The 12,500-nt window shown below is 41.4% G+C and overlaps 1 protein-coding gene across 1 annotated transcript in view; it reads right to left on the reverse strand.

Annotated features, from left to right (window-relative positions):
* fhod3b (formin homology 2 domain containing 3b) overlaps positions 1-12,500 on the reverse strand; it is a 256,541-nt gene that overhangs the window by 39,853 nt on the left and 204,188 nt on the right. Inside the window, exons 11-15 of the mRNA XM_031811805.1 lie at positions 9,686-9,781; positions 6,946-6,996; positions 2,947-3,120; positions 2,632-2,766; positions 1,800-1,850 (exon numbers count right to left, since the gene is read on the reverse strand). Of these exons, the coding sequence (XP_031667665.1) occupies positions 1,800-1,850; positions 2,632-2,766; positions 2,947-3,120; positions 6,946-6,996; positions 9,686-9,781 (507 nt within the window). The remainder of the gene's footprint in view (positions 1-1,799; positions 1,851-2,631; positions 2,767-2,946; positions 3,121-6,945; positions 6,997-9,685; positions 9,782-12,500) is intronic.

Here is a 12,500-nt window from a genome sequence, read left to right on the forward strand (position 1 = left end):
GCGCTCTCGCGCGCTGCTCTCTCTCTTTCTCATACTCCTCTGCTGCGAGCCTCTCAATGCAATATATCTGAAGAGGGAGTCCCAGAATATTCTTCAAAAATGACTTTACTTCACCTGTTTAGGTCTATTGTTATATCATATCAATCTCATGGGGGTAGGAGAAGATTTCTCTAACCTCGAGGCTACTGCCACCAGTAATATACTGTATTCAGTTCCCTCACACTTCCTTTTCTGAAACAGTGGCCAAATGTCTAGGACTCTGTGATGCTTCTCGGATTTCGCTAGGTGCTTAATTGACACATAAATGTTGAAGATACCTACAGTATCCTACAGCGACTTCTCCACAGATGGGTCTGATAACAGTGTTTCATCTTGATTTAGACGTCACACACATAACCTAGGATTCCTGTTTTAAATAACACTGATCATACATATGTCTGGAAGGTGGTACATTACACATGCATAGTCTACCTTATCTGGACCGTATCCGTGACTTAAAGCCAATTCCACCCCTCGTCCCATTCAGTTGTAGATGTCTTAATGCACAGCAGCAGGTTTAGAGGGGGCCTGACACCTATATTTCAGCCCAGAGGCTGAGCCTGACTTGTTCTACATCTGCTAACAATTCTCCTCAAAAAGGTTTCAAGGCATATTACTCCCTCATGTCAGAGTCTTTATGTTGTACTTATTACAGGAGAATGATTCTAGGATCTAGATTGAAATAGAGAACAGTGTCTATCTGAATGATTCTAGAATCTACATTGATATAGAGTACAGTGTCTATCTGAATGATTCTAGAATCTACATTTATATAGAGCACAGTGTCTATCTGAATGATTCTATAATCTACATTGATATAGAGTACAGTGTCTATCTGAATGATTCTAGAATCTATATTTATATAGAGCACAGTGTCTATCTGAATGATTCTATAATCTACATTGATATAGAGTACAGTGTCTATCTGAATGATTCTAGAATCTACATTTATATAGAGCACAGTGTCTATCTGAATGATTCTATAATCTACATTGCTAGAGAGCACTGTGTTTAGCTGAATGATTCTATAATCTACATTGATATAGAGCAGTGTCTATCTGAATGATTCTAGAATCTAGATTTATATAGAGCACAGTGTCTATCTGAATGATTCTATAATCTTAATTGATATAAACACTGTGTCTATCTGAATGATTCTAGAATCTTAATTGATATAAAGCACTGTGTCTATCTGAATGATTCTAGAATCTACATTTATAGAGCACAGTGTCTATCTGGATGATTCTAGAATTGTAATTGATATAAACACTGTGTCTATCTGAATGATTCTAGAATCTTAATTGATATAAAGCACTGTGTCTATCTGAATGATTCTAGAATCTACATTTATATAGAGCACAGTGTCTATCTGAATGATTCTAGAATCTACATTGATATAAAGCACAGTGTCTATCTGAATGACTCTAGAATCTTAATTGATATAAAGCACTGTGTCTATCTGAATGATTCTAGAATCTTAATTGATATAAAGCACTGTGTCTATCTGAATGATTCTAGAATCTTAATTGATATAAAGCACTGTGTCTATCTGAATGATTCTAGAATCTTAATTGATATAAAGCACAGTGTCTATCTGAATGACTCTAGAATCTTAATTGATATAAACACTGTGTCTATCTGAATGATTCTAGAATCTTAATTGATATAAAGCACTGTGTCTATCTGAATGATTCTAGAATCCACATTGCTAGAGAGCACTGTGTCTATTTGTATATTAGAAATGAAAGTAGACAACATACCTCTCTTCTCTGGCCTGTCTTGTCTCTTCCCTCTTGTCCATGTAATCCCGACTGATAATGTTCCAAGTAAGTGAGTGTGAGAGAGAAAGAGAGAAAGAGAGAGAGAGAGGGAGAGACAGTATGTGAAAAGAATGTGAGATCTATATCTTATTGTGCATATCAATTCATATTTGTTTTCATTCACATTCTATAGTACCTTTTTAAAAGACATCCTTAGTTAACCAATGGGACAATGTGAATAGTTGTAGATACTGTGGGAGAGAAATAGTCTGACATGACAGAGACACACAGACCAGAGGAGCTTTCCAGGGCTGTCTGACATCCAGGTCTTTATATGGCCATAGAAAACAAGTAAAAGGCAGGCCAGCAGGACTTTGTTTTCTGCCGAACCAACATATCCATGGCTGCACCCCAAATTGCACCCTATCCCATAATAAGTGCCCTACTTTTGACCAGAGACCTATGACCCAGTAGAGCTCCATTTGGGATGCAGACCATGTATCTCCTCCTTAGACTCACAGCATGTCCCTGACTGATGACCATAATAAACAGACAGACAGACAAGTATGTCCAGTTTCTAAACATCTCCAACTCATCTGATATATTGTGGAACAAAGCTCAGACTCTTATTCATCCCAGACAAAACTCCATCACTCATCACTCCAGCCGGTCACCTTACAGATAAGTGTATAAAGCTGTGGACAAAGTAGTTCTGTGTTTGATTCTGGTGAATTGGTTTGGGACTTTTAATGAGGAAACTGAACTGCAATGTAAACGTCAAAAGGACAATTCCATCTATGAGTAGTGTGATGTGATGCAGGTTGGGACTCACTTGAAGCGGGTCCTCTCCTCCCTCTCGATTTTCTGCAGTCGTTCCTCCCTCTCTTGTCTCCTCCTCTCTCTCTCTGCAGTCAGAGACTCCTGGTGTTGTCTGTAGGAGGAGGACAACAAGCTCCCCAGAGAAGGTCTGGGTAACCCAACAGAGGAAGACCATATTACTATTCCATTGGTCCTACTATGCTGGGCAAGCTAAAACAAGCGCACCTAAATTATTTGAAAGAAAATAAATAATATTTAACTCATCTGGAACTCATACACAGAGGTGGCTTGTTTCATTGATTGATTCATTGATTGGTTGAGTGCTGACCTGTCAGACTTGGAGTCCAGCTGTGGTGCCCCTGAGGTGGCAAAGGTGCGGTGTACAGGGGTGGTGGGGGCGCTGGCAACACCCTGGGAGCGGTGTACAGGGGTGGTGGGGGCGCTGGCGCTGGCTACACCCTGGGACCTGCCAGGGAGCGCCATGACGTGGCCTATGTGTCGGCTGGAAACAACAGGAGGAGGAGACATTGTTAATCACGGTTAGAATTCCCAACACTAAGGATGTGTGTCTCAAATGGCACCCTATTCCCAATATAGTGGGGCGGCGGGGTAGCCTAGTGGTTAGAGCGTTGGACTAGTAACCGGAAGGTTGCAAGTTCAAACCCCCGAGCTTACAAGGTACAAATCTGTCGTTCTGCCCCTGAACAGGCAGTTAACCCACTGTTCCTAGGCCGTCATTGAAAATAAGAATTTGTTCTTAACTGACTTGCCTGGTTAAATAAAGGTAAAATACATCAAATAGTGCACTATGGGCTCTGGTCAAAGGTATTGCACTATATACGGGGCGGCAGGTATCCTAGAGTGTTGGACCAGTAACCCGAAAGGTTGCTGGATCACAAGGTAAAAATCTGCCGTTCTGCCCCTGAGTTAACCCACTGTTCCCCGGTTGGCTGTCATTGTAAATAAGAATTTGTTCTTGCCTGGCTATATGTTTTTAAACATGAAGTATAAGGGATAGGGTATGCTTTGGGACACTGCCTCTGCCTGTGGAGGTCCTGAAAGGCAGTCGCCAGACACCCAAGACAAGCACACAGCCAAGAGCAACGGGACTTGAGTGGGATTCAACTTAAGGGAGGAAATGACTGTACTCAAGAGCAGAGCTGACCTCTAAACAACCCTGCTGCTTTTTAAGGTGCTTCTTAATGGCTCTGTTGAATGAGATAGTGAAGCAGGGAGCGTTGCATTCCAAGAGGTACTCAGCATGCAGCAGCAGGGTTCACTGCCATGTCGTGGTGTGTTTGATACAGTTGGAAAGCACTGACGCATCATTTAAATCTCCAGGGTGTCCAGGTCACCACTGTTGAATCACTAGGAATTCAGCTAAAAATAGCATTTAGAAATGTAGAAATTAGTTTCATGTAGAATTTGTTTCACTAAAGGGAACCGAATTCCCCTCAACCCCCCCTGAGTGTACAGTATCTAAATAGATGCCCTAAGATAGCAGAGGCTAGGTCCTACCTATAAGACTAGAAGACTAGTGTTAACCTGGAGGCTAAGTCTTACCTATAAGACTAGTGTTAACCTGGAGGCTAAGTCTTACCTATAAGACTAGTGTTAACCTGGAGGCTAAGTCTTACCTATAAGACTATAAGACTAGTGTTAACCTGGAGGCTAAGTCTTACCTATAAGACTAGTGTTAACCTGGAGGCTAAGTCTTACCTATAAGACTATACGACTAGTATTAACCTGGAGGCTAAGTCTTACGTATAAGACTAGTGTTAACCTGGAGGCTAAGTCTTACCTATAAGACTATAAGACTAGTGTTAACCTGGAGGCTAAGTCTTACCTATAAGACTAGTGTTAACCTGGAGGCTAAGTCTTACCTATAAGACTAGTGTTAACCTGGAGGCTAAGTCTTACCTATAAGACTATAAGAATAGTATGAACCTGGAGGCTAAGTCTTACCTATAAGACTAGTATTAACCTGGAGGCTAAAACTTACCTATAAGACTATAAGACTAGTGTTAACCTGGAGGATAAGTCTTACCTATAAGACTATAAGACTAGTGTTAACCTGGAGGCTAAGTCTTACCTATAAGACTAGTATTAACCTGGAGGCTAAGTCTTACCTACGAGACTAGTATTTAACCTAGTGGCTAAGTTACCTATAAGACTAGAAGACTAGTGTTAACCTGGAGGCTAAGTCTTACCTATAAGACTAGTGTTAACCTGGAGGCTAAGTCTTACCTATAAGACTAGTGTTAACCTGGAGGCTAAGTCTTACCTATAAGACTAGTGTTAACCTGGAGGCTAAGTCTTACCTATAAGACTATAAGACTAGTGTTAACCTGGAGGCTAAGTCTTACCTATAAGACTAGTGTTAACCTGGAGGCTAAGTCTTACCTATAAGACTATACGACTAGTATTAACCTGGAGGCTAAGTCTTACGTATAAGACTAGTGTTAACCTGGAGGCTAAGTCTTACCTATAAGACTATAAGACTAGTGTTAACCTGGAGGCTAAGTCTTACCTATAAGACTAGTGTTAACCTGGAGGCTAAGTCTTACCTATAAGACTAGTGTTAACCTGGAGGCTAAGTCTTACCTATAAGACTATAAGAATAGTATGAACCTGGAGGCTAAGTCTTACCTATAAGACTAGTATTAACCTGGAGGCTAAGTCTTACCTATAAGACTATAAGACTAGTGTTAACCTGGAGGCTAAGTCTTACCTATAAGAGTATAAGACTAGTGTTAACCTGGAGGCTAAGTCTTACCTATAAGACTAGTGTTAACCTGGAGGCTAAGTCTTACCTATAAGACTATACGACTAGTATTAACCTGGAGGCTAAGTCTTACGTATAAGACTAGTGTTAACCTGGAGGCTAAGTCTTACCTATAAGACTATAAGACTAGTGTTAACCTGGAGGCTAAGTCTTACCTATAAGACTAGTGTTAACCTGGAGGCTAAGTCTTACCTATAAGACTAGTGTTAACCTGGAGGCTAAGTCTTACCTATAAGACTATAAGAATAGTATGAACCTGGAGGCTAAGTCTTACCTATAAGACTAGTATTAACCTGGAGGCTAAAACTTACCTATAAGACTATAAGACTAGTGTTAACCTGGAGGCTAAGTCTTACCTATAAGACTAGTATTAACCTGGAGGCTAAGTCTTACCTACGAGACTAGTATTTAACCTAGTGGCTAAGTTACCTATAAGACTAGAAGACTAGTGTTAACCTGGAGGCTAAGTCTTACCTATAAGACTAGTGTTAACCTGGAGGCTAAGTCTTACCTATAAGACTAGTGTTAACCTGGAGGCTAAGTCTTACCTATAAGACTAGTGTTAACCTAGAGGCTAAGTCTGACCTATAAGACTATAAGACTAGTATTAACCTTGAGGCTAAGTCTTACCAATAAGACTATAAGACTAGTGTTAACCTGGAGGCTAAGTCTTACCTATAAGACTAGTGTTAACCTAGCGGCTAAGTCTTACCTATAAGACTAGTGTTAACCTAGAGGCTAAGTCTTACCTATAAGACTAGTGTTAACCTAGAGGCTAAGTCTTACCTATAAGACTATAAGACTAGTATTAACCTGGAGGCTAAGTCTTACCAATAAGACTATAAGACTAGTGTTAACCTGGAGGCTAAGTCTTACCTATAAGACTAGTGTTAACCTAGCGGCTAAGTCTTACCTATAAGACTAGTGTTAACCTAGAGGCTAAGTCTTACCTATAAGACTAGTGTTAGCACAGTGGCTAAGTCTTACCTATAAGACTAGTGTTAGCACAGTGGCTAAGTCTTACCTATAAGACTAGTGTTAGCACAGTGGCTAAGTCTTACCTATAAGACTAGTGTTAGCACAGTGGCTAAGTCTTACCTATAAGACTAGTGTTAGCACAGTGGCTAAGTCTTACCTATAAGACTAGTGTTAGCACAGTGGCTATGTCTTACCTATAAGACTAGTGTTAGCACAGTGGCTAAGTCTTACCTATAAGACTAGTGTTAGCACAGTGGCTAAGTCTTACCTATAAGACTAGTGTTAGCACAGTGGCTAAGTCTTACCTATAAGACTAGTGTTAGCACAGTGGCTAAGTCTTACCTATAAGACTAGTGTTAGCACAGTGGCTAAGTCTTACCTATAAGACTAGTGTTAACCTAGCGGCTAAGTCTTACCTATAAGACTAGTGTTAACCTAGAGGCTAAGTCTTACCTATAAGACTAGTGTTAGCACAGTGGCTAGGTCTTACCTATAAGACTAGTGTTAGCACAGTGGCTAAGTCTTACCTATAAGACTAGTGTTAGCACAGTGGCTAAGTCTTACCTTCCAGCACTAACGGGTGCTCTAGATGTATACAATACAGCTGTTTGGCTGCTGAAGGGAAACAGTGAGGAGAGAGAGAGGAGAGGGACAGTCAAGTACAAATTGTAATGAAGGAAAGAAGCATGCAAGGGTTAAACACAAAGAAAACGGAAGTCCGGAGAACGATTGACTGAAGGATTGTAGCAAGATACATGGTGATTCCAAGAAGCAAGAGAATATTTCTGCCCCTCCCCCCACCGACACGGACTCTACATACTCTTTAAAAACTATCAAACCTTTTTTAAATTCCCATAAAGCCCACAGTTGAAAGACCTCTACTTCCTGGTGGGTCATTAAGACTAGGATGATATGGGATAGGAGGTAGGGAGTGTTCTACTGTAGGCCTACACACTGAGGCACTTCTGGCCTGGTCTGTTCACAATATGGCAACACTACTTTCCATCCTATCTCTGTTGCTGCAGCTCCACACAACATTACAGACATCTAAGAGACACTCAAACGTGAGTTATGGTGCATTTTCATTTTTGAATTTTATTTTCTAGGCATGTCTGGGTTTAACTGTGGTGCAACGCCACAATGAAAGACAGATGAGCAGTAAATGTCAGGAAAACGTAGTGTTCTCAACTGGAGTTGCACATCTACCAGCTGACTCAGTCAAGGAAATGATACGTCTTTGTTGAAATTCTTCTCTTTCTTTCCCCCCTGTGTATGCGTGCCATCCGGGATGGATGATAGAAGCAACATAAAACAAAACACAGCGGACAGGAAAATGTAGCAGCCTACTGGGCATCTGGTGTTAAACTATCTTTAAAAGGCCCAATGCAGAAGTTTCTATCTCAATATCAAATCATTTCTGGATAAACATTAAGTACCTCACAGTGATTTTCTTTCAGTTCAAATGGGCAACAAGAAACAAAAATAGCTTCTTAGGAAAGAGCCATTTCTCAAGCATGAATTTAGCTAGGACTATCTGGGAGTGGTTGGAGTACGGAGGGGAAAACTGAAAACTAGCTGTTATTGGCAGAGAGGTTTGTAAATCTCTCTCTTATTGGTCTGTGGAGCCGGTTCAGAAAGGAAACCCCAGTGTGGTGTCATCAGCTGATAACATCAGCAGATATTGCACCAATTGGATTCACACTCTACTTCCATTCGGTCTATTTAAGTTGACCAGTTGTACACATGCTTCCTGGATGCTGGATGGCACGTGAATGCATGTCTTTTGCTGTCGTTGTTGCTGTAACTAGCTGTTACTCGCTATGCTTGCTGATTGTGATATCCCACCACCAGCCCAGCCTCCACCTGTGGGTTGTGTGTGTCTTTCTTCAGGGGATTTGGTACAGCATGCTGTGCTCACTACCTGCACTTATGTCATCCTCTTCACATGTCGCTTGTCTCTGGCAGTGAGCTGGCCTGAAGGAGCAGAGCCCTAATGCCAAGACTATGCATTGTCATTTTTTCTAACGAATGGTTAAATGTACATGTGTTGTTTCATTTCTGAAACTCATCTACCATGGTGATGTCACCAGGCAGGCCAGAACTTTCAGGCTGAGGCGGAGATTTCAGGCGGTCTTTTAAATCAGTTCTTACACTAAAAGGGTATTTTCATTATTTTCACAATTTCATAGTATTATTCTAACCTCATAGTGTGGAAATATATATACAACACAGGAAAATCAAATGTTTTACTGCACTGGGCCTTTAAAGGTCAAAGGAATGGCGAGGCAAGCTAAAGATGTGTTCAACTGGACACAAGTTAAAGCATACATAACATGCATGAGGGAGACCATCTACAAGTGCCTCGTAGGCCACGGAAAGCAAATATGACTCGACAACACAGAATCTGTCTGACACGGTAGACATTAACACTATGTCTATACCCCTGTACAAAAGACATTCAGTACGGCAGCTTCTCAGCCAAGTGGATTGTGAGGGAGCAAGCCAGGTAGACATGAAGACACAGACACCAGTGTTGAGGGATGACAGTGTATATTTAAGAATTGGGGAGGTATTCCTTCATAGTGAATGTAATGCCAGAGGTGAAGAAGTGAACTGTAGAGCTCCTGTTGCTGCTGCACCTCTACCTGTAGCGCTGTTGTCTGGCCACGCCCCTCTCAACACACTCCTCGGCCTCAGCAGAGGCAGACACCTGGCTCAGGTCCACATCAGAGAGGAGTGGGAGGGGCTTGGGCGGTTGGAGGTAAGACTGACTATGTCCCCTCGAGGGGGAGGAGGAGCAGGAGGGGGAGGAAGAGGTGCTGTGCTGTTGGCCCAGAGGGTGGGCAGTGCCTGGCAGTCTCCCCCAGCCAAGCGCTATGGAAGTAGATCTGGGACTGGGAGAGACCACCTGGGGGTTAGAGCCAGTGTTTCTAGGGGGGGTGGACACAGGGGCCATAGGGCTGGCCACGACCACACACTCTCTCTCTCTCTGAGGCGTCAGGGATGAGGTTGACCATACAGTGAAAAGGAGAACACAAGCTAGAGGAGTCCTCTACTGCCTGCAGGAGCGCCATGCTAAAACAACAGAGTAACAGAGCAAAGGGGAGGATAAAGGGGGTGGGGTGTAGCCAAGGGGAATACATTACACGTTTCCAATAACAGATATGCTTTTTTTGACACACCCATACACTGTTAACAACACTATACATCGTCCAGGAAGGGAGAGATGGATGGAGGACAAGACTGAACGAAAGATATGGAAGAAGAGGTTCTATTTGGGGGAAAACCTGTTTTCCTGAAATACCTGTGGAAGACCTTTCTAGTGGTCTCTGTGATATCATGACTCTCATCATCTTCCTCATCCTCCTCCTCCTCTTCCTCCTCCTCCTCTTCCTCCTCTCTGAAAAGGAGGGGTGGAGGGATGGATGGAGGGGAGGGGAGGGAGAAAATAGACGGGAAAGAGTAGAAAGAGGAAAAGGAGGAGAAATGCAACAGACAACATGAACAAAATACAGTAGAAAACTGTCTAGAAAAAGAGACAAAGAAGTGACAGACAGAATGCAGTACACACAGCACACCCTGTCAAAACTGACAAGGGAGGTAAAAATGTGTACACAAGGCAGTATAGTTCAAAGAGGTTCATAGCTTTTAGTTAGTATGTCCTCATTTCATTCATTACATACAGTGCTTGATAACATTACAAAACAGCATGAGAACTGACTAAATCAATGTCAGCTAACCATCTGGCACACATCAGCAGCTCTGGACCAGCCTGTAACATCTTAGGGACCAGTAACGGTCCCCGGACCAGTGATCATAGTGTATATCCCAAATGGCACCCTATTCCCTATATAGTGCACTACTTTTGACCAGAGCCATATGGACTTTGGTCAAAAGTAGTGCACAATGTAGGAGAATGGTGTCACTTGAGAAGTAACCATTGACTAGTCTGTGACTGTGTGGTCATATCTGGAGGGTTTTAATTGATAAAGGATTGTCGCATACATCATTTGCATACGAGAGTCTTTCTAGGGCCATTGTGCTGTCAGGTTTCCTCTGACCCACCCGCCTGTGTTTCATTACCGATATGGAAAACACTGATCTTCAAAGGCGGTCTGAATTTCCTGTGTGTGGTGGACTGGACTGGTGGGAGTCAGTATCATATAACCCTCTGGGTTCAAATGAACTATCTGCAGAACCGAACTGGAGCGCTACCAGAAATGCTACCAGAAATGCTACCAAAAATGCTACCAGAAATGCTACCAGAAATGCTAGTTAAAGAGAAGTGTCATTACTAATGGTGGACAGTATGATGCTGTGTGTGGCAGGGTGAAAGGTAACCATCACATTGTGCCTTCAGAAAGTATTCCCACCCCTTGTCCTTTTCCACATTTTGTTGAATATTTTTTATTTTTAACAATTTGATTAAAAATTACAAGCTGAAATGTCTTGAGTCAATAAGTATTCAACCCCTTTGTTATGGCTGAAATAAGTTCAGGAGTAAAGATTTGCTGAACAAGTCACATAATACGTTGCTCTGTGTGCAATAATAGTGTTCAACATGAGTTTTGAATGACTACCTCATCTCTGTACCCCACACATACAATTATCTGTAAGGTCCCTAAGTAGAGCAGTGCATTTGAAAAACCTATTTAACCACAAAGACCAGGGAGGTTTTCCAATGCCTCGCACCTATTGGTCGATAGGTCAAAATAAAAAAGCAGACATTGAATATCCCTTTGAGCATGGTGGTTATTAATTACACTTTGGATGGTGTATCAATACACACAGTCACTACAAAGTATGAGGCCAATGGCGACTTTAAAACACTTACAGAGTTTAATGGCTGTGATAGGAGGAAAATGAGGATGGATCAACAACATTGTAGTTACTCCACAATACTAACCTAATTGAAAGAGTGAAAAGGAAGCCTGTACAGAATCAAAATATTCCAAAACATGCATCCTTTTTACAACAAGGCACTAAAGTAATACTGCAAAAAATGTGGCAAAGCAATTCCCTTTTTGTCCTGAATACAAAGTTTTATGTTTAGGGCAAACCTAATACAACATATTGTACCACTCTCCATATTTTTAAGCATAATTGTGGCTGCATCATGTTATGGGTATGCTTATAATCATTTTTTAGGACAACAAATAAATGGAATGGAGGAAAACTTAGTTCAGTCTGCTGATCACCAGACCTTGGGAGATGAATTCACCTTTCAGAAGGACAATAACCTAAAACACAAGGCCAAATCTACATTGGAGTTGCTTAGCAAGAAGACAGTGGATACTCCTGAGTGGCCCAGCTACAGTTTAGATTTACAACTGTTTGAAAATCTATTGCAAGACCTGGAAATTGTTGTCTAGCAATAATTAACAACCAATTTGACAGAGCTTGAAGAATTTTGAATAGAATAATGGGCAAGTGTTACACAATCCAGGTGTGGAAAGCTCTTAGAGACTTACCCAGAAAGACTCACAGCTGAAATCGCATCCAAAGTTGATTCTACAAAGTATTGACCCAGGGGTGTGAATACTTATGTAAATGAGATGTTGCAGTATTTACATTTCAATAGGCATTATTATTTTGCTTTAGTTAAGCGTGAATTCCTAGTGGTTGTGTACACATTAACATTATTGAAGTAAAACTATTCAAGTGTTGGTTGAAATTCAACAAATACTCCCTCAAAGGGAAACATGACTTGTGACAGATAGGACACACCGCCAAATGGTACCTTTACTGCCAAAAGTAGTGCACTACATAGGTAATAGGGTGTCATTTGGGACACGAGCACAGTAATAACTAATAATAACTCCTAATAACCAATAATAACTCCTGATAATGAATAATAACTCCTAATAACCAATAATAACTCCTAATAATGAATAATAACTCCTAATAATTCCTATCACTGTTTACAGAAGGTTCCTATTTCCTTCAGCAGCTCCACGAGCTCACAAAACGTTGACAGTCTGAAGATGAATCTAAACGTCACTTTGAAACAGCAGCCCGTGCTCTGTCTCTCTTTTATTACTATATAATGACGTTCTTCATTCATATTGACTCTGGTTGGAACACACACATCTGTCCCAGACTATAACGTAATACAACAC

The sequence above is a fragment of the Oncorhynchus kisutch genome, unplaced genomic scaffold (assembly GCF_002021735.2).
Source record: "Oncorhynchus kisutch isolate 150728-3 unplaced genomic scaffold, Okis_V2 Okis02a-Okis13b_hom, whole genome shotgun sequence".
Classification (NCBI taxonomy): Eukaryota; Metazoa; Chordata; class Actinopteri; order Salmoniformes; family Salmonidae; genus Oncorhynchus; species Oncorhynchus kisutch.